The sequence below is a fragment of the Solanum verrucosum genome, unplaced genomic scaffold, assembly GCF_900185275.1.
Source record: "Solanum verrucosum unplaced genomic scaffold, falcon-dt-bn FXZP01000278.1, whole genome shotgun sequence".
Taxonomy (NCBI): Eukaryota; Viridiplantae; Streptophyta; class Magnoliopsida; order Solanales; family Solanaceae; genus Solanum; species Solanum verrucosum.
Window position 1 is genome coordinate 1822786 of NW_026020332.1, and position 22264 is coordinate 1845049.

At 31.8% G+C, this 22264-nt stretch overlaps 3 protein-coding genes across 3 annotated transcripts in view; 1 reads left to right on the plus strand and 2 right to left on the minus strand.

Annotated features, from left to right (window-relative positions):
* LOC125836467 (60S ribosomal protein L18a-2-like) overlaps nt 1-9402 on the minus strand; it is a 115808-nt gene extending 106406 nt beyond the window's left edge. Inside the window, exon 1 of the mRNA XM_049515641.1 lies at nt 9398-9402. The gene's annotated coding sequence lies outside the window, so the exon portion shown is untranslated. The remainder of the gene's footprint in view (nt 1-9397) is intronic.
* LOC125836437 (potassium channel KAT1-like) lies at nt 57-3267 on the plus strand. The gene is made up of 11 exons (XM_049515603.1): nt 57-290; nt 377-595; nt 698-859; nt 957-1014; nt 1099-1416; nt 1500-1739; nt 1822-1920; nt 2003-2035; nt 2126-2311; nt 2403-2865; nt 2942-3267. Exons 1-11 carry the CDS (start codon nt 109-111, stop codon nt 3046-3048), a joined length of 2067 nt encoding a protein of 688 aa, XP_049371560.1. The 5' UTR covers nt 57-108; the 3' UTR covers nt 3049-3267.
* LOC125836439 (mannosyl-oligosaccharide 1,2-alpha-mannosidase MNS3) lies at nt 3121-11419 on the minus strand. The gene is made up of 6 exons (XM_049515605.1): nt 11110-11419; nt 6804-7762; nt 5343-5595; nt 4563-4760; nt 3960-4108; nt 3121-3859 (listed from the first exon to the last, which is right to left on the minus strand). Exons 1-6 carry the CDS (start codon nt 11185-11187, stop codon nt 3607-3609), a joined length of 1890 nt encoding a protein of 629 aa, XP_049371562.1. The 5' UTR covers nt 11188-11419; the 3' UTR covers nt 3121-3606.
* Between the last annotated feature and the right edge of the window lie 10845 nt (nt 11420-22264).

A 22264-nucleotide genomic window follows, 5' to 3' on the forward strand; every position in this document is an offset into this window, starting at 1 on the left:
TAAAAATAACTAGTTAGTATTTTTAAATATTACACATCTCCCTTCCAAGAAACTCGAAAAAAATAATAAAAAACCACATCAACAAAAAAGAAGCAGCAATATATAATAATGTCATTTTCTTATGCTAAAAACTGTTTACAACGGTTCTGTGTGGACGAGTTCCAAATGGATACAGAAACCACCCATAGTGGCTTCTTCTCTAGTGATCTTCTCCCATCACTTGGAGCTCGAATCAACTACGCTACAAAACTCCGAAGATTCATCATTTCGCCTTTTAATCCACGTTACAGGTAAAGATAAGATAGATAATTGACTCTAATTGATTGATAAATTATTTTTTCCGCTCTTGACATTAATGATTATTATGATATTTCAGGTGTTGGGAGATGTTTCTAGTTGTTATGGTTATTTACACAGCTTGGATTTCTCTGTTTGAGGTTGCATTCTTGTCATACAAGAAAGATGATACTCTGTTCATTATTGACAACATTGTTGATTGCTTCTTTGCTATTGACATTTTACTTACCTTCTTCGTCGCGTATCTTCATCAAGAGTCTTATCTTCTTGTTGATGAACCTAAGAAAATAGCAATAAGGTATAATAATTAAAAATTTAATCTTTATGTACATAACTTCATTCAAAGAGAGGGAGAGAGATTTTTCCAAGTTCTAATTATGTGTAAATGTGAGATAAACAGGTACTTGTCAACATGGTTCATTTTTGATGTATGTTCTACTGTACCATTCCAATCATTGATCCTCGTCTTCACGGGTCACAAAGAAAGCGGAGGAGTTGGATTCAGATTGCTCAGCATGCTCAGATTATGGCGTCTCAGACGAGTCAGTGCCCTGTTTGCAAGGTCCAAAATACCACACTGTATTTTTGGTTTCTACATCATGAATTATGATCAATGCTAAAAAAATCTCACATATATAAGCCGGTTTGCTTTCCTTCAGACTTGAGAAGGATATCCGGTTCAACTACTTCTGGACACGATGTACAAAACTCGTATCAGTAAGTACTATCAATGCTCAAAAAAAAGATGATTTTTTTTTATTATATGTTTGACAAGTAACATGTGGTTTGTTTGGAGTTCAGGTGACATTGTTTGCAGTGCACTGTGCTGGATGCATTAACTATATGATTGCTGATAGATATCCTGATTCGAAAAAGACATGGATTGGTGCTGTATATCCAGATTTCAAGCAACTAAGTGTTGGTGACAGATACATAACTTCATTGTATTGGTCTATTGTAACGCTGACAACAACCGGTTATGGAGACTTGCATGCTGAGAACTCAAGAGAGATGCTGTTTGATATCTTTTACATGTTATTCAACTTGGGATTGACATCTTACATAATTGGAAACATGACTAACCTTGTTGTTCATTGGACTAGTCGCACCAGAAACTTCGTATGCTTCTTCTTCCTCCCTCTCTCTCCATAAATCGCGTGTTGAGATCAAATTAAACTTGAGGAGTCTTGTTTATTTTGCAGAGGGAGGCAGTGAAAGCAGCTCAAGAATTCGCAAAAAGGAATCAGTTGCCTCCAAGAGTACAAGATCAGGTTTTGTCTCACATGTGTCTCAAGTTTAAAACAGAAACATTGAAACAAGAAGAGACTCTTAATGGCCTGCCTAAAGCCATCAGAACAAGCATTGCACACCATCTGTTTTTTCCTATAGTTCAAAATGTCCATTTGTTCCAAGGTGTTTCGCGGAACCTCCTTTTCCAACTGGTAATTTTCTCCCTTTCCCTTCTCTTTTGTTCTCTAGATCACTCTGCATTGGATTAAACAGTGTGATACTTTAATTTCTAAGGTTCCTGAAATGGAAGCTGAATACTTCCCTCCGAAGCAAGACGTGATTTTGCAGAATGAGGCACCAACTGATCTGTATATAATAGTTTCAGGAGCAGTGGTAAGTTAGTTTATAGATTGAGTATATGTTAAAGCTGTGCTTGTCATGTTGTTAATCAGTATGTCTTATGTTATTGTTGCAGGAATTTATAGCACAGATTGAAGGGCTAGAGCAAGTATGTATATTACTACATAGTAACTATTATTATTAAGAGACAACTTTAGGATGTAACTAAATCTCTCTTCTCAATCATGTTCCCAAACAGATAATTGGAAAGGCTGTTGCAGGAGAAATATTTGGAGAAATAGGTGTTTTATGTGGGAGGCCACAGCCATTTGCTGTTCGAACTACCGAGATTTCTCAGATTCTAAGGCTAAGTAGGACATCATTGATGAACATTCTTTGCGCAAATCCAGAAGATGAACGTATAATTATGAACAATCTTTTGCTGGTAAGTAAACCAGATTATGTACTGGGGAATCCACTATTGTTATTGCTTAGGAAAAAAACGAAATTCACGAACGATTCTTTTTGTTAATCAGAAACTTCAGGGATTTGGAGGTTTTGGTTATGTGGACCACCAAACAAATGCAGGACCAGAAATCAAAAGGCATGATGATATCACACTTACTAGCATAGATATCAATAATTTGGAAGCAAGAGTTAAGAAGCAAGAGAGAGATGATGGACAGGAAGTAAACAAAACCATGAATGATTTGTCATTAAATCTTGAAAATAAGAGTGAGTTAAGTGAGCATAAAGTGGAGCTCATTGGACCAGATGAGGGAACAAAGAGCTGTCAACTGAAGCCTGAGGTCCCCTGTTGTTCCAACTCTTGCCTAAAAAGACCCACATGTAGTACCAGTTCAAGTGGCTCTCAAGGGACAAAATCTACCCACCATAAGAAGAGAATCACCATTCACGTGAAAAAAGAATCATTGCATGAACAGTTTGGGAAACTAATCATTCTACCTGATTCACTAGAAGAGCTATTCAGAGTAGCAGGTAATTACCTTTCATTTTGTGAAAATTGAAAGAAGGCGATCATTCTTTCTCACTCTGCAATTTTCTCCAACTGCAGGTCAAAGATTTGGAGGCTACGATTTCAAGAGAGCTGTAAATGCAGAGGATGCTGAAATAGATGACATTGATGTCATCAGAGATGGCGACCATTTGTTTTTCCTTTAACACATATGCTTGAGCATAGAATATAATCACCATTGATCGCGATGGAAAATTATCAGAAGCGTAGAGAAGAGGTTCAAAGCAATTGTATATTGATCTCATTGTGTAAATGTTAGGCTAAATGATTCAATCTTTGTATCTCCAAAGGGAGAAATCAAAGGTGCAGATGTAATACATCAATTACAAGAGTAAGTTCCAACTTACTACAGAAGGATTACACTATCCTGTTCTTTCCATGAATAACATAGAGCTTTAAGCCTTTAACACTTTATAAAAATTGTAACTATCTCTGTATGTACTACACAAACAAGACGTTCATCGAGAATTCCCAGCCTCAAATATCACTCGAGTAGAAGTTTCAGGAGCATTTCAGACGGAAATTTCAGGGAGCTTCATCTAAATGAACATTTGTGAATAAGCTTCCATGAGGTCACATGCAACCTAATGAACCGACTTAAACGAATTTAAATTCCATCTGAGATTGCTGAAACATGTTCTCTTGGGTCATCTGAATCTCCGCCAATACTGAAAAAAAAATTCTTCTTGCAAGCAAAGTATCTATCATACACTTCTAGAAATTATTGGAATAGGATGAGCTTCTGTGTTGAATACATACTCATCCAAAGGGATCGTGGTGCTATTACCGAACAGCAAATAGATGTATTTGAGTGTTTCACCCAAGAAAAAAGTCTCCATCTTGTCTCTTCTTTGTGGAGGAATAACAGTAACATCGTCAAGAGAAGTGTAACCTCCAGAATCAATCTTAGTGTACTTCTCAAATGCCTCAAAAATTTGCCAGCCCCATTCACGATACCTGAAGAAGAATCCACCAAGTCAACAAACTTAGTTGTTCAAGCCCATAAAGCAAATGCACACAGCAAAGTTCACAGATCAACTTTAAAATAAGAACATACTTTGAATCGCCAGTAATACGATACAGATAAAACAATGATTCAACGGTTTCAGGGCGCAAAAGATTGTGACGATCAGCAGGCTTTATGATTATGTCATTCAAATATTTCGAACTTTTGTTCCCACCACCAGGACCACCTTCAGAATTTCCCTGCTTGAAGAAAACAAGACAACAGAAAAACATTAATGATGCAAGAATCTTTTCCAATTATGTCACAATAGTACTTCAAGTCAGGGTAGACATATGAACACTATCATTAATTTATCTTGCGTCTCACTAATGATGAAATTAGATCGTTCAAGTCACGATAGGCACATTTTCACTCTGATTGTTTTCCAGATTTGTTTAATTGATTGGACTAGCATTAAAGAGAGAAATTCTTGCATCTATTACAACAGATTAATCCGTGTTACATCTAGACATAAATGATGTTAAACACAGATCAGAAGTTTAAAATATGCAACAGGAATCTTTTAACTTTCACAAACTCACCTTCCTCAGAAAAGAAAAGAAAAAAGTTCGACAAAAGAAAACTAAAAACATCACCTTACATAATATGATAGTTGCCAAAAGTGATGAAAGAAATAAAAATGTTTTAACTCACCTCAATATTGAAATAAGCTATTTCTGGAGCAAGGCCAGTAGAAGTTACTGAGTATATTTCCACGCAAGTCTTAGCCAGATCTTCAGCAAGCTTTAGGTTTTCCATATCTTCAAAAGTGAGCAAGTTCTCTCTCATAGCTCTTTCCTTTGTCAACCCCTTTGTAGCGCCAAGGGCCAGGGTACCAGGAAGGAAACACACCTGCGGATGATGTCAAATGATATCAAATTTATAAGAGCAGACATCAACATCTAAAATACGTCTTTCATACATTTCCGAAAACAAGTTTCATTGTGAATAGAAAAGAAAGAGGCAGGAGAAGACTGTTTCCTTTAATTAAGATTCAAGACTATATACTTCAATAAAAAGCACATTACTAAAATGTATACCCCTAGCTAGAGAGGTAAAGCTATCTTATATCTGCAACTTGTATTCCATCATAAACCAATGCACTCAGAAGAAGAAAGTGAAAGTTATGGCCAGTGATTTTTGTATGTTAATAAACTCTTTGAGTGAGCAAAATGAATGAAAAATTTGGAGAAATAGAAAAGAAAAAAAATGTTCTATCAGCATAAGAAATTTATAATAGAGAATTGGCTAAACATATCAAGGAAAGGATTTCCATGTTGCTTGGGAAGATTTATTATTTTTCAAAAGGAAAAAATATAATACTGCGGCTAACTGTGGCATCGTGCAGCTGATTCCTTGTTAGACCCATTTTGACCTTTTCACTTTACAATGCTGAAGTATATTTGAAAAAGAATAATAACAGAAATGGCATACCAGGTGATCCATCTTTGGACTGAAACCACCTTCTTTCCCATATGGCAATTCTCCCACAAAGACCAAGCCATTTGGAACAGATTTGCGAACAAGAAGATGCCTGACACCTTTAATTGCTTCGACATACATATCGTACAAGTATGAAAAGTTAGTTCCTTTCTGCTGAAGCCACACTTTGATAAGATACTCATAATAGCTATCACCACGAGATCCAAGTCTAATATTGTCTCCACTAAACTGTCCGGATTGAGGGCTGACATCATTATAAGCACAAATGATAAGTCAACGGGTATAACAGTTCTGTATTTTCTTAATCCAACAGTAGACAAGTAAGAATAAATAAATATAAAAACAAGGAATGGTGAAATATCACTTGAAGTGACTGAGAACAAGGAAAGAAAGATGTGGCGGTGAAAGCATATGCTGAAGCAAGTGAACAAGATATTTTCACCTCGACTCAGAGATCCTAAGCACAACTAAATGCTAGTCTTTCATATGTTAAGGAAGCATGAATATATATATATATATATATATATATATGTACTAATAAAGGTACTCGATTATTGCAGGCATGCTCTTTCTTTCTTTGGTAGTAATGGTGTCTGAGCCAGCTTACATGCACCTCAACTAATCCACCTGGGTACCTACTACCTTACACCAATACAAGTACCGGTTGATTCTATCCTAATGTAGACATCTAGTATGGTTCTACAACAAGAATTAAATGTACTGAAGGATGCCCATATGTTCTGGTTGTGGAGAGGAAAGTGAAATTTAGGTTCAGACTTCGTTTAGGATTAGATAACTTGGAAATCATGAACAAATAGTGAAGACATTTAAGGATCCATGGCAAGAAAGATTTGTGTTTCAATTTTTGAAACATGTATTGCAAATTATATGCAGGATTTCTGGAAGTAAGCACAAAAGCATTTTTCTAACATGATAGATAGTGAAGAAGGAATTGGCAATGTTACAAATCAGTTTAGTGTAACTGTGAGTAGGAACTTATAATCAGGAGACAAAACAGTAACCAGCAATACATATATAACTAGATGTAGAAAAAACTGTTCTGGTTTTCCTCCATGTTGAATAGTAGGAGAAGTTAATTGGTTCTAGAGCTATCGAGTGAACTGTAAACCATCTTCATCATAAGTTGTTCTTAAACAGTTACTTTTGTCCAGATAGCTATATTTACTTTAACAATAAAATAAAGAAACAGGCAGAACATAAAGAAGCCTTTTCTTTTAATCATATGGTTATGTTACCGTTGCATTGAATGCCCTACATTATTAGAAGTTGCAATATATCTAGCTCCCTAAACAAAAATAACAGGTCAAGAAGACACATTTCAAGATACTGGAATTATTGCAGAACATGATATAATTACTTTTCAGATATTCCGAGGGCAAGCATCTGCCTACACAAGTCCTGGCATAGGAAAATACGATCTTAGTTACTTACCTAATGTATATAGGGACCAGTCCCTCCACCTTTGGCAAAGTCTTTATATGTTGTAGAACCTTCATGGCTTCTATGCTATACTTTGGATCACCTGTTAAATAACTAAGATAATTAAATTCAAGCTGTACAGTTGCAACTTCCGCAGTGCTACTCAGACCATCAGGGGCAGGATGTGCAGACTTGTCACGCAGGACTACATCACTGTATGGAATATCGGATGGACTTGCTGTAAAAGCAGTAAGTAGACGATCAGCCAAGTTCTTAGCATTTTCCAGGTAAATAGATGGATTAGGCCCTTTTTGTTCTGGAATTCTCCCTTGACTTCCACCACTTAAGTGATAAGCACTCAAAAGACCACCTAGAAGTCGTATTGTAGTTTCAAAGAGATTTACTTGGCCTTTCCCTTCAATCCTCTCAGGAAGATGTTTCTCAATCCACGAGCCTGCTTCATGAACGACTTCATCAGCTCCCATAATCATAGCCGTGTCTAAAGCGTCAATAATTGTAGCTCCCAAACCTCCTAAACCATTAACCCCTCTATGGCTCAAGGGCATAAGTTCATCATAACCCATGGCATGGGCTTTGTATCCAGACCAGGCATGGATAAATGCATCTTTCACCTTCTGTTGTCTTGCCACCCATTCTGGCTCCTCTCTTTTCATGGACTCTTGAATAGATCTATTCCTACTAATTATTTCATCAGGAGATAACCGGGGTGGAAGTCTAGGTGGTTTTCTCCAAAATCTCCTGAATTTGCCACTTCCATGAGTCATGAGATTTTCTCCTTCCTTTGATCCATCATTTTTTGCTATACCATCAGACACAGGATGGACAGCACTTTTATTAGTCAGTACTAGATATGCTAAACCACCAAGCATCAGTAACACAAGAAGTTTCCCAGTGCTACATTTCAAATAATCACGTTTCCCATTACTGGTTAATAGAACCTGAGAAATTACCTGAAAAGATAAGCAGAACTATAAAATTTCAGCATACAAGATAAATTACAAAATTCTGCTGCAGAAATACCAAGACCTTTCAAGGGATGCAAATGATCTTGGGAGCTATCTCAAATTTAAAAGCTAGAAGTTATATGTGCATTACCCGTGCTAGGGAAGATAGTCAGAGATAAAACACACTTCTAAATGCAAGCTATAGGCAAAACCCGGTATATGTGGCCATTTAGATGCTACAAAAACAAATTAAAGGTAAAATAGTAAATTCGACATAATTTGGTTCCTGAAGTCATTAATGTCACAAGTCAGGCTCATTACATTGTGGGCAAATACTGTCATGCTCCGAGTCTCAGCCCACTGTCCTCACTCGGGTCTTGGATCCATTGGATATGTCCTTAATCGCCCTAATGTAAGCTACAAATACACGTCTAGACTTCAAACGACTCCATAGAACCCTCCAAGGGACTATGGGGGTGTTTAAATTGACTTTTTTAAAGTGGCACATAAGTTAAAAGCAATAAGTTGGGAACACCCAATTTTTGGCTTTTGACTCTTTGTTTTTGTACTTTTTCAGCCTAAAAAAAAGGGCTTAAAAGCACTTTTTGTGTTTTTCAAACACTTCCAAAACAAACAAAAAAAGAGCTTAAAAGTCAAAAGCTACTTAAAATAAGTCAATCCAAATGCCCACTTTGTCGTAAGCTTTTTCTAGGTCAGCGAACATCATATGTTCCCTCTTCCACTCCCTATACTGCTCTGTCAATCTCCTTACGAGATGTATGACTTCTGTAGTTGAACACTCTGGCAAGATGCACCATAAGTACACTATATAAAGGTTGCCGCCTGTTAAATTAGGTCTTAGGCCTAAATCACACTCCAAAAGCTAGCTCAAAGGGAGGAGGATTGCCCAATCCTTATAGGATTCTTCAACACCCAAATTAAAAAAGAATTTTCACGTGTTTGGCCATGAAAAAGAATCAGGCCTGCACGTGAGGGGGGTGTTGAGAATATCATTAACTAATTAAAGTGTGCTCTCTCTAATAGTTTAAGCTTTTAGAGAAAGCACACTTTTATTAGTTAATGATATTCTCAACACTGCCCATACCAACAAGAAAACAAAATTTTTGTAAGGCACCACATATATTATTCAGACTCCATCAAAGCACTTCGTATACCCATGAAAATGTCCAAGCTACTCGAATTCCTGATATAAGAAATGCCAGAATTGACAATAATATGAGAGAAAAAGGAAAACTGCTCTCTTTCTAATTTATGAGGTGCAATTTCCATTTGAAATATTCAAGAATATTTAACTGTCTGCCATCATATTGAATCCTTAAGCTAATCTTCAGAACTCCAATTTATTTGAAATTCAAACGTGAATGACAAAATGACACTTTTTATATCAACAGTTATTTTTTTTTTTTTTTTTATATCTTTCCTATTTCATATTTATTAATGACGCTTGTTACATGGCATGAACCATGAACTTCAGATATATGGTAACAGACTTTATTAGAAAGGAATAACTCAATATGTGAATGAAATACTTCTTCACTCTTTAGAACAGTCAAATCAGACCATATTAAAGGGGTTAATGCTGTTGTAAGCGATTCACTACCCAAAGTAGTTAGCAATTACCACTCTTTCCAGTAGAGATTTCCAACTTCCTCCTTTCTTTTGATCATGTCCTAGATTATCAACTAAGCTCTGAAGGAAATTAAACTGGATAACTCTTCAAACCCAATTCCATTACTCAAGGTTATTATAAGGAGTAAAGTAGATGATTAATGAATATATAACCAAATACTATCAGTGAACTAGGCTATTGCATGAACACTACCAAGGGTAGCGAGTGTAACAAATTCATCCAATAAACATCTAAAGAATATGGAGAATATATATTAAAAAAGAGAAGACACACGGGGAAGTATTTAAAAAAAAAAACTGATAGCTGAATAGAACATTAAGATCTCTTCCCAGGAAAATTCTGTATAGTGAAATCCCATTCCCTCTTTTGTACAATTGTTTTTTTATGAAAAGGTAAAACCTCTTTTGAATAATGGTTTTCACATATCCTTTACCAAGAGTCAAACAGAAGCACCTTCTGTTGATGTATTTTTTTGTCGTTTTATAACTCTTTTTAGTATTGTGCATATGTTTTCTAAATATCAGAGTTTTACAATCAAATCACAAATTCGTCCAGGTCTGATCAAGGTCTTAAAAATGACCGAGTTCACCATCAATAAGCACAAGATATAAATGATACACTAATCATTACTCTAGCTTTCAACCAGTAACCAAAAGGAATCATGTCTCCTTAGGGTAGAGATTCGCCGATAAACCTTTAGGGTTGAGAAGAAAGGAATGTTTAGTAAGAGACTACAATGGTCTTATCCATAGCTACTCTAACTGCTTTTAATTTAGTTCTCTCAAATATGTTAGCAGTAACATCTTATATTTATCCCATGGCAATGAAGTCCAAATCTTATATTTGAAATAGAAACTAAAATATAGTTATCACCACCTTCAACCAAAGTTGGCTATCTCTTTTTCTTATGTAGCCTTTACAGGCTGAGACGAAATAACCCTTTTACAGGTGTCTGGCTACTAAGATGCACAACATAAAACTTGTTTATTATGTCGCGAAAAGGTGGTTTCGTGTAAGTACAACACTTTTGCAGCACCCTTTCATGTAATAAACTGCATACCAAGTCCAAATACTAAAATCCTTCCCCCAACCCCCACCGCCAAAACCACAAAAGGAGGGACAGAACAAAAAATTTCAGAATGAGATTGACGAGGGTTAAAAGACTTTAAAAGAGAACTCAGCTCAAAAAGGAAAGTGGTACATTAATATAAAGAAATAGTATACTACTTAGCTTAACAGCTTACTTAAGACTCCTTCAAAAATTAGACAATCTAATATTCAAATCAAGATCTTTTTATGCTAGCTATATACCAAATCAAGTTTAAGAACAACCATGTTTGACTGGCATATATTTTATCTTTATTTCCCGAATTCCCGGACTGACTCTTACTTTCTTAAACTGAGTGGCTTATGAACATTATTTCCCATTTTAGCCACAATTTCACCAGGGCATACTCACATCAGAGAAAAATACAAAAAAAAGAAGTTATGTGATCATATCTTTCCGTTAGCAAAACAACATTTCGTAACCAAAAAGCCCCCTTTTCCTCCTCTCAAACTATGCTAACAGACAAATCAGGTCATTTCCAAGATGTTCTATGAAGAAAACTAATCAGCGCACTTCTAAACTAATCCTTATTCTAATCATAGATCGAAATTAAAACAAGATTCAAAGGTACGAATTCTGATTAAGCTAGCTGACCTGAGATACGGATCGCTGTCGGAACTTGGCGTTATCGTAGTGCACATCTTTCATTGAATAGGGCAATGATTTCGACATCCTCTGATTCTCGATATAAAACAAAAGAGCAACAACTTCAGATTCTCAATTTTGCTCTGGATTATAGCAACCGTAAACGCGTGTGCATTTCCTACTATAGTACAGCGGCGCGTGAGCGTATATAGGAGTGTATTATTATACAGACCCAGATGGATATTAAACTGGGTGTCACCGGAATTCGGAGGTGGCCAACGATGGAAGACTAATGAGATACAGCGACCAAAGTAGTCCAATTAACCATGGTAGAATTTTATTTTCCGCAAACTTTATGTCAAATCAATAAATACATATTCTATATATATAGTAGTAATATTTATTACCGTGGAGAGATTATAGTTATACAAAAATTACTTAATTCTCATAACACATTTTGTTTTTAAATAATTAACCTAATCCTTGTATTGCTAGTATAATGTAATTTTTTTGACACAATTTATTCTATACAAAATAATAAATAAGTTCAAATATAATTCAGGTGGTGTTTGGATTAGAAGTAAGTTATACATAGATTAATGTAAAAATTAGTTATATATAAATCAGTTGCATAAAAATGAAAGTATTTCAAGACAATGTTTAGTTTGACGTGTTATAAAATCGAAATTAGTATTACAATGTAGTACGATTTAATTAATGTTTAAACGAAATAAAACATGTTCTTCCTATTGAGAAGGATAGTTTTGTTATTTTGCAATTTTATTTCATATATTATTAATCTTCTTAATATATTCTATCTCACATAACTTATGTAGATATTATTTAGGAAAAATTACATAAATGGGTCGTGAAACTCAAAGTAATTACATGTTCATATTCCTAATCCAAAGTAATTCAAGAAATACTCATTTTCTCAAAAATAAAATAAAATTACAGCTCATACCCCCATTTATTAAGGCTGATAATTTTTGCTCAACTGATACTAAATTAGTATCATATACTGTATTGGTATCATTAAGATTGATAATTTCGCTTAACTGATACTAAATCAATATATATATATCAATGATATTATAAGAGTATATGTATATTGTTGTGGTATCATTAAGGTTTCTTATTCAGAAATTATTCATTAGTCAATAATACTATAAGAGCATATGTATATTGTTGTGGTATCATTAAGGTTTCCAAGACTTAATACTCCCTCTGTCCCTATTTAACTGTCCACTTTTGAATTGACACATCTATTAAGAAAACAATTAATGACATAATGAGTTTACCATTTTACCCATATTAATTATGAAGTGGATGAAAAGTTCTACGTTTTTCAAAGTAATTAGTCATTTAATTGAGGGTATAATAGGTAAAAAAAAATTGTCCTTTCATGATTTGTCAAAATGGACAAGTAATTAGGGACAACTATAAAAGAAAAAGTGGACAAGTAATTAGGAACAGAGGAAATACAAAACATCATCTAATAATAATAGTTTGGTAAAAATCTATATCAATAATTATTTTCTTAATGAATATATCAAGTCAAACAGTGACAAGTAAAAGTAAACGAGGGAGTATCTCTTTTCATGAATTTCATACCTCTAACAATTAGGGCTCGTTTGGTGTGAGGGATTAGAAATAATAGTGATGGGATAAGGAAATAGTGATGGGATAAAAAAAAAATTATGTTGTTTGGTTGGCAAGTCCGGGATAACTTATCCCGGGATTAATAATTAGTACCGGGATAAGTTATCCCTCCCCATGGGTGGTATAGTAATCCCGGGATAACTTATCCCGAGATAGAATAGGTAAATGACAAATATGTCCCTTTAAATCCTTTTTATATATCATTTTTTACATTTATGTATATTTACATTTTTTTTAATACCATGTATAATAATATTTACTACTCCTTATTTTTATGATAATTATACATATTTTTCTATTAAAAAATTATACTATATAAATATAATTTTTATTTATGAATTTATTTGACTAATTCTTATGTTTATTTTATTTTGATTTCTCATAAATTTTCTTCTCTTTAATAAACTTAAGAGGAAAGTTCTATTTTTAAGCTAAATAAGAAAAAAGTTATATTTTTAAATACACATGGTACTTATCATGGGAATACATAAACAAAAATATTTAAGTTAAAAAAAATAAAAGTTTTATTTTAAAAAATGAATAACTAAAGCTCACAAAGAAAAATTTAAAAAGTTTAAATAAAGTGAAGGGTAATTTTGTAAACAAACAACTTGTTCTTAAAATTTATCAATATATATTATTTTGAATATAACAAACCAAACACTCAATAAGAAATAATCCCAGGACAACTTATCCCATCATAACTAATCCCAACATAACTTATCCCAACATAACTTATCCCATCATAACTCATATTCAAACCAAACGACCCCTTAATGCATTATCGCCTTTTCCTACTTAAGTAATTACTCTCGTTGTATTAAAGGCCAAACACATATGCAAACCCTTAAATTTGTCCCTAAATTTCATTTTGGCACTACAACTCAACCTTGTTCCATTTTAACCCTTCAACTCCAATTTTTATGCTCCATTTTGGCACTTCTTTCCAAAGAATCAACAAAGTGGGATGTGTGTACTTCACATGCTATTATCGTGTGAAAAAATAATGGATGAACATCATTTTTAAAAATATATATATATTTTTTAGAGTTTCTGTACATTATTGTGTGAAAAAATAATCGACGAAAGTGTATTGGTTTTCTTTTTAAACAATTAATTAAATTAAATAACACCACATATTTTTTTTCCATATCTAGTCTATTTGGACTAACTCAAATATCAACTTTCTAATTTTTCATTCAACTAAATACGAGTTAAAAACAAACTCATGTTCATTGCTAATTAATAACACTACAAAAAAATATTGAAACTCGATAGACTTCGTTAGGTTGTCATTGATTTTCTTAAGAAAGAAAATCGACGCACTTTCGTCGATTATTTTTCACGTAAAAATATAGGAAACTCTTAAAATGAAATTGTTACTTTTTTTTATAAAAAAAAAATCAATGATCATCCATCAATTTTAATTTTTTACAATAACTAACGGATGAACGCCGATTTTTAAAATGCAAAATTGCAGTTGAATAACATATATAGAAATAAAGAAATCATAAATTAGTATTTTGTGTTAAATGGTACATAAAAGAAATAGAGTTGAAGGGTAATCTTTTATTATTTTAAAAAAAAAATACTTTTTTATGTCTTTCACTCTCTTAAAGAAAGTGTGATGCACACACTCTGCCACATCACTTAGAAGTGCCAAAATAGAACATAAAAATTGGAGTTGAAGGGTTAAAATGGAATGAGGTTGAGTTGGAGTGTCAAAATGAAATTTAGGAACAAGTTTAAGGGTTTGTATATGTGTTTGGCCTTGTACTAAAACACATACCAAAGAAAGGTCAGCTGAACCACATTAATTATCCTGCCAATATTTACTTCTTCCAGGGATTAGATTTTTGTGAAAAAAGGTCAAAGTTGAACCCCTTCATCAAAAAATTATGTTAAACATTGAACTAACACTAAATAGTATTCTTAGCAAATAGCTTCACCAGTTTACCACTACTCATACTCTAACCATGTTACTTATTAATTTTGTATGTATGTGGCATATTGTATTAGGTAAAAGTACAATTATAGAAGGCACATGATATAAATGCATTAAACTAGACTAGATTTGATATAGTAGAATTTTGGTAATATTTATAAGTATAGAATAGTGTAACATATCGAGAGAAGAGTTAGGAGTTTGGAGTTAAATAGGACATGATGAATGTGCATGGAGTAAACGGAAAGTAAGAAACTTTGTTTTTAACTTTAACCCCATGAGGCAAGCAAGTTCCCTCAAATGGTGGAGTTTCCATATGCTTTTTCTACCTATTTCATGCCTATCATTTGGACAATTGACACTCAGTTGTGGTGCGGTGGTGAGATTGTTTCATCATTAGTTAGAGTACTTGAATTCGAGCGTTGAGTATGGAGAAAATCTTATTGGGAAGGCCACTTGAATGAGCCATGCATTGCACATTCAAATTTAACCAGAACTGCAATGTGGACTTCGAACACAGAAATTTGGACAATTGACTAAAGTTTATAGTACTACTCTATTCAACTGTATATAGTCAAACAAGAAATTAACAGCTACACGAAACATCCTTACAAGTCAAAACACACAGTAGACATCTTTCTTAATATCATATATTTCTCACGTGTAACAATAGTAATAAGTTTGAACTTTTGTTGGTGATCGATTGTTGAAAAAGATAAATCAACTAAAGACTTAGGGTGTGTTCGGTACGGAGGAAAATGTTTTTTAAAGGAAAATAAATGGCTTGATTTTTTACTCTTTTTTTTTTGTGTTTGATATGTAAGTAAAATATATTATCATAAAAGCATTTGTATATATGTATCAATATTCAAGGCATGTATCTAGTCTAAGTTACTATGTTACTAAGTTACCCTTAATCTTATTTTTAGTGTAGCATTCTGATGAATACGATATTTCTCCATTAAATTCAGCAAAACTCTTAAAAAAAACTTAGTTAAAAGTAATTTTACTTGAGAATTGCTGCTTGTTTTACTATTAAAAATTTCCCCTTCTACAGTATAAATTAAACTTCATGTACCACTCAATATTATTAGGGTTTTAATTATTGACTTCACTTGCGCTTTCATTTGGACGATTGTTATATATTATTTCATAATGTGCTGATCATTATAATATTTGGATAGATCATTTTTTCTCATTACATAATGTCACACATATGAGCAATTTAAAAGACAAATTTATAAGAAAAGTAGGGTACGAGGTAGATCTATCAAAAAAAATAGTGTAAAGAATAATAAAATAGGATTATTATTAGATAATAAGTATAGATAAAATGAGAAGAAAAAAAGAGGTAACACAATCACATCAAATTAGTTGCTACACAAAATGAATTAAAATCATACTACAATAAAATTCAACTAACAATCAAAACTAACATAATAGGAATCCAAACAAACAATACAATACTGCAACAACCATCCAAACAATTTGTTGTTCCCACACTTTGGAAAGAAAAGAAAATATAGAACTTCAATAATAATACAAAAGAAAGATAGTCCACCCATGGCAAAACAGTACTATTGTAAACTCGTTTATTTATACTGTACATATATATATAGATAAATTAAATGAGGAAAATAGTATGTCGCCAAAGATTTATATATCAAGAAAACCAGCTGTATATAATGTGGACGATAACAAGAAGAAACTCAATCGTCTATTTGATGATCAAGAAAGTCATCATAGAATCATGCATGTTACTAGCTAATTTTGGTCTATACAATATTCTTAGTTGATCGATCTAACTAGCTAGGGTAATTTATTATTAGGCCTAGTAGAGAAATGACAAAAAAAAGTAACAGAATTAGGGTATGTGTTATGACATGGTGAAGATCCTGAAGGAGGCACATAACCTTTTGGAAGCATTGCTGTATACGTTCTTTTTCTATTCCAATTCTCTGATGAACTCCTATTCTTCAACTTTAATGTTCTTGTCTTCATCTTCTTCGTATTCGTCGTCATCAACCCTCCTCCTTCTCCATTCTTGATCATCTCATGATCATGTGGAGATGATGGAGCTTCTGATCCAAGATTCTTGGAATACTGGAATTCCTTTGAACATGTACAAGACAAGTAAAAGAAGAAGAAGAAAATGAGAAGAAGATTCTTCTTCTTGATATTACCCATATACATTTTTAAGAGAATTATAATTTGGAATTAATGGATAGAGAAAAAAGAAGTGCGGATTGATTATATATCTTGTTTGACTTATATATAACGAATCCTTTTGGGAAGAGTAGATATTCATTCGTTACAATTAAATGGAACGTCATCTCATATTAAATGAACATTTTCTATTTTCAAATGTCATATTAATTGTAAGGGTAAATGAAAAAAAAATTAATTAATTCTCTCCTAATTTAGATGATTAAATAATATGAGACAAATATTTTTAGTAAGAGACAGACAGTCGGAGTAATATATGTATAGGTATATGAGAGAGAAGCATAATAGATAGTACAGTTGACAACTTTAGGCTCGTGGTAATGTTAACATTCCGTGGAACATCCATACTATTAGATCCGAAATTAGTGTAATACTTCTGTTTCACTTACCCAATGATATAACTATCATTTACACACCCCCTCCCAAATAATTCAATGATATAACTATGAAAGATAAGGTAAATGATAAAATAAAATTTTTAAACAATAAGTATAGATAAAATAAGAAGAAAATAATAAGGTAACACACAATCACACTATATCGGTCGTTACACAAAATGTGTCTTTTCATCATTTACCTAACGATGAAATTAAAAGATAAAATACAATATAATTTAAGTAACAATCAAAACAAACATTGTACGTACTTAAACTAACTATACAACACAATATAATAGGTAACAATGCACGATCCGAATTTAGTCGGAGCTTCAATGTGGGCTCCAGACATCGGGCGGGAAATTAAAAAAAACCATCCAAACAATTGGTGCTAAAGTTTGCATGTGTTTAGACATTAGATCATGCATATTCATCTGACATAATTTTCTAACATTGACTTGGTTACGGAACCAATGAGATCACGAAGAATGATGAAACAATAAGAACGATAGAGAGAAATTTCTATGTACTTATAGAGAAAACTCAAGATAAGCATAAGTTTTGATGCATAACAAAATCCAATATATATACATTACATATGTGTTACGTAGAATATAAGAGTGTGAAAATGAAATTTAACCGTTCAAGAGAAAATATGAGTACAATATTGAATGGTAAGCGTAAATATATTAAAAAAGTACGACAACTGATAAATATAATTTTTTATTTAAGAATGCAAGGAGACATATGACAAAAGAATGAAAAGGGATAAATATGGGTTAAGACCATTTTATCCAATTCATATTTGTTCAAATTCATTTTCACTCATGTTTATATGGATAGATCACAATCCAATTCATTTTCAATCGACTCAAATTTGATTAAATCGACCCAATTGTCACCCTTATGCGTGTCGAATTATGAGTTGATTAGTTAACTCATAATTTTGTTTTTTTGTTGGCAGAGGGATTACATATAATGAAGAATAATATTGAATAGGATGTTTAGTAATGCACGATTAGTCACGCAGAGATTATTTATTATGACTTGTTTGGTTTGATATTAAAAATAATATTCATAACATGATTTCTAAAAAACAGAACCTCCACAAATATGGTGGAAATGGTGTAGAAACGATTTTGAGGAACAATTGTGTCTTTAATCATTATATTACATGCATTAAAGCTTACTGCATTATTAATAGTCTAATACCATGAATTTTCATGTATTGATTGTTTTTTTTGGTCCTTTGACCATTCTGCAAAAACATCAATGGGACAAAGCCCAGTGTCTTGGGTTTGAAAAAATATTTCACTACTAATATATAAAAAAAATTAATACATGCAGTATATTTTTTTTAATGCACTTTAACGAACAATATCTTAATGCATTGTAACTTCAATTTTCTTTCATTTGTGACAATATAATATTTTCAATTTTTCACCTTGTTACGCTTCTTTGTTCACGAGTGATAAACCCCAAAGATTTATACATATGGTGGAAGTCATGTAGTTAACAAAGGCATGGAGCTCATGTTTCAATTTATAAGTCCCTTTACTTTAAAATCTGCTTCTAAAACTAATTACTGTCACTTTATTATATTCATTTTAATCATTCTTTAACTTCTAACATTTCTTATATATATGTTTAAAATCGCAAGTTCATTACTTTTTAAAGTGAAAATTTCATATATAATATATATTATAGTATTATTTTCGAGCTATAGTAGTAGAGTTTCAGTTTCAAGTTATAGCATTTACAATTTCAGGATTTAACAAATTCACCAAAAAGAGAAATGTTTTATTAATTGGAAAAAAACTGTAAAAATAAAAATAAATAAATAAAATTGTTTTTTTTAAAACGGAATTAAAAAACAATAAATTAAAAGACTGAATTTGTGGCCTGTTATTTAATTTGAAATTATTATAGATAATTAATGATTAGCACTAAATAAGGAATCCAAACAAATTAACATTATTTTTTATCCTTAATTAACTCAATTCCGTTAAAATTAAATCTAATCAGATCATTTCCTTCTTTTCATCAAAGTTTCTCTCTCTTCATTCTTCATAAAAAAAAAAATAATCTCAGGAACGAATAGTTGAATATTTTTTTCATTGAAAAAATTGATTTTATAGATATGGACAATTGCGTATCAATTTTAATTAAACACGGTGGAAGATGGGAACATTCGGGTAAGTATTTAGATTGTTTATTGTTTGTTTTTAAGTTGAGTTGAAACGAAAAATTGTTTTGTTTAACTGAAAATGTTGTAAAATGTATAATATTAGTGATTTTAAGTTTTTGTGGTTGTTTTGTGTATTTTTTCTTAAATTATAAAGTGATTGTATATTTGCGAATGAATTTAATAGAATTTTTGGAAAGAAATCTCTAAGAAAAATGTGTTAAGTTATATGTAAAGAAAATTATTTGGATATTTTGACAAATTGTATGACAAGTGATTTTAGTTGGTATTAAATTCTAAATTTTACTGGATCATATTAGATGTTGTCACCGCTGAAGAAATTAGTGAGTTAGAAATTAATTGTCTGGTAAGATTAAAAAAATGTATTTGTAATGAGTGAGTAATTGTTGTATGAAATGTGTATTAAGTGTGTTTGAATGTTGGTATGATATAAGCTGTCTTTGCGACATGTGTATGAAATGTATATTAAGAAAGTATGAATTTCGTTTGTAGTCGTGTCTGACGAAATGTATGAAAAGTTTTTTTAATGTTGTATTGATGGTGAAATTTTATGTAGACATTTGTGTATAAAGTTTTTTGTTATTAAATAAGTATTTGATGTATGATTTAGTATGAAAGTGCTTGGAATGTACTATTTGAATGATATTTGTAAGAATTGTTTGTTTAATTAAATGTAAAAATTGTTTTGTAATATTTTGTCTGTCTGAATGATATTTGTATTTCGAATTGTTTGTTTATAATCTGATACCTTTTTTTTTTTTAATGAAACAAGGCATTATGTGGATTTTCAAATGGAAGGGGTTTTATATGATTCTTCTAGTCTTTATAGTGGTCTATTAAGCGTGTTAACATCGCAACTTATGATAGATACTAATATAAATGATTTAGAGATAAAATATTTAGTAGATGATCGATGCCCACCTGTTAGAATACACAATGATGTTGGTGTGCGTGTTTTCTTAGATCAAAAGAAAGTTAATTTGGATTTCTTTACTAAATATCCATTGTGCATAACTTAGTTTATTCATTCAGTAATCATACAGAATGCATACTCTTATAAATTTAGTTTTTTTTATATGTGTTTCAATTTATACAAGATTCATTCATTCAATACACAAAATTCATAAAGTTGTTAATAAAAATTGTTCCTAATTAAATGTATTGTATATATTAGTAATACTTATAAAAAGTTAATTATGTAATTAATTCAAACACTATTTTTATGGTTTAATCCATTGTTTTTTTTATATGTGTTTCAATTTATTCAAGATTCATTTATTAAGTACACAAATTTCATACAGTTGTTACTAAAATTTGTTCTAGATTTAATGTATTGTATATATTAGGACTACTTATAAAAAGTTAATTATGTAGTTAATTCAAACACTATTTTTATGGTTGGGCATACATATATTAAGCATATTTATGTAATTCAAACACTAATTTTAGGGGTGATAAATGTATTGTAAATATTAGTAATACTTATAAAAAGTTAATTATGTAATTAATTCAAACACTATTTTTATGATTTAATCACTGGTTTTTTTATATGTGTTTCAATTTATTCAAGATTCATTCATTAAGTACACAAATTTCATACAGTTGTTTCTAAAATTTGTTCCAGATTTAAATGTATTGTATATTGGACTACTTATAAAAAGTTAATTATGTAGTTAATTCAAACACTTGTTTTATGGTTGGTCATACATATATTAAGCATATTTAATTCATGAGAAAATAAGACAGACGCATACACTGATCATTGATTAGTCATACATAATGCATACTGTAAGAATTTTTTATTTATACACTATTCAATAATATCAAATCTGTCGAATTGTTTATATTTAAAATTGTCTCATATTTAAGATATTGTATATATTAGTGACTAATTTAAGATGTGGTCATACACATAATAATTACTTTTAATTCAAACTAAAATAAGAAAACAAGGAAAACACAATTTGCGTTTTTAATAGTAAATTCATAATCATATTGATATAACTGGTATTTCATACCTGTTTCATACATTCAGTATACACATTACTGCTTAAAAGATAGTGTATCCGAACTGTATGAATTATGTATAGTATTTTTGTCCTGAACTTATGAAACCCAAACATTATAAAAAAAAATTCATACCAGACACTATGTGCACAGTGTTAACTATTTTATAACACTCAAACAAGAATAAAAAGGTGCAATCAATTGTTTTGATAACATATTGTAGTATATATCATCAAATACTTAAACGGTAAAGAATTATCCAAAAGTTAAACAGAAAAAAATTGTCCAATCAACTATTTAGACTTTTTAATCGGTGGTATTGGTGTAGGATAATCGGTTGTATTCGGAACGTGTTCTTTTGCTATCTGAGGTCCACCATATTTGCTAGCAACTGTCTCCATAACTTCACTTTCGCTGATCGTGTCATCTTCAAACAGTATGTTAAAAGGATGGAGCATGAGCATCATCGATTAAGGTTTCATCAAATCTGAGGCTCTTTCTTGGAGTTTCCATCGATTTCTTAGACATGATTAATCGGTTTGATTTTGGAGTGTTGATGGGTTTTGGCGGTTTGATTTTGGAGAAGATGAGAAATAATGGAGAGAGAATGATAGTGGGTGGTGGGTTGAGGCGTGTGTGAGTGAAGAAACGTGTGGGGGTGGGGGGGTGGTGTACGATTGGTGAGGGTAACGGTAAACAAGGAAAAGATATTGAGTAAATCCCTAAATTTGGGTAATTGAC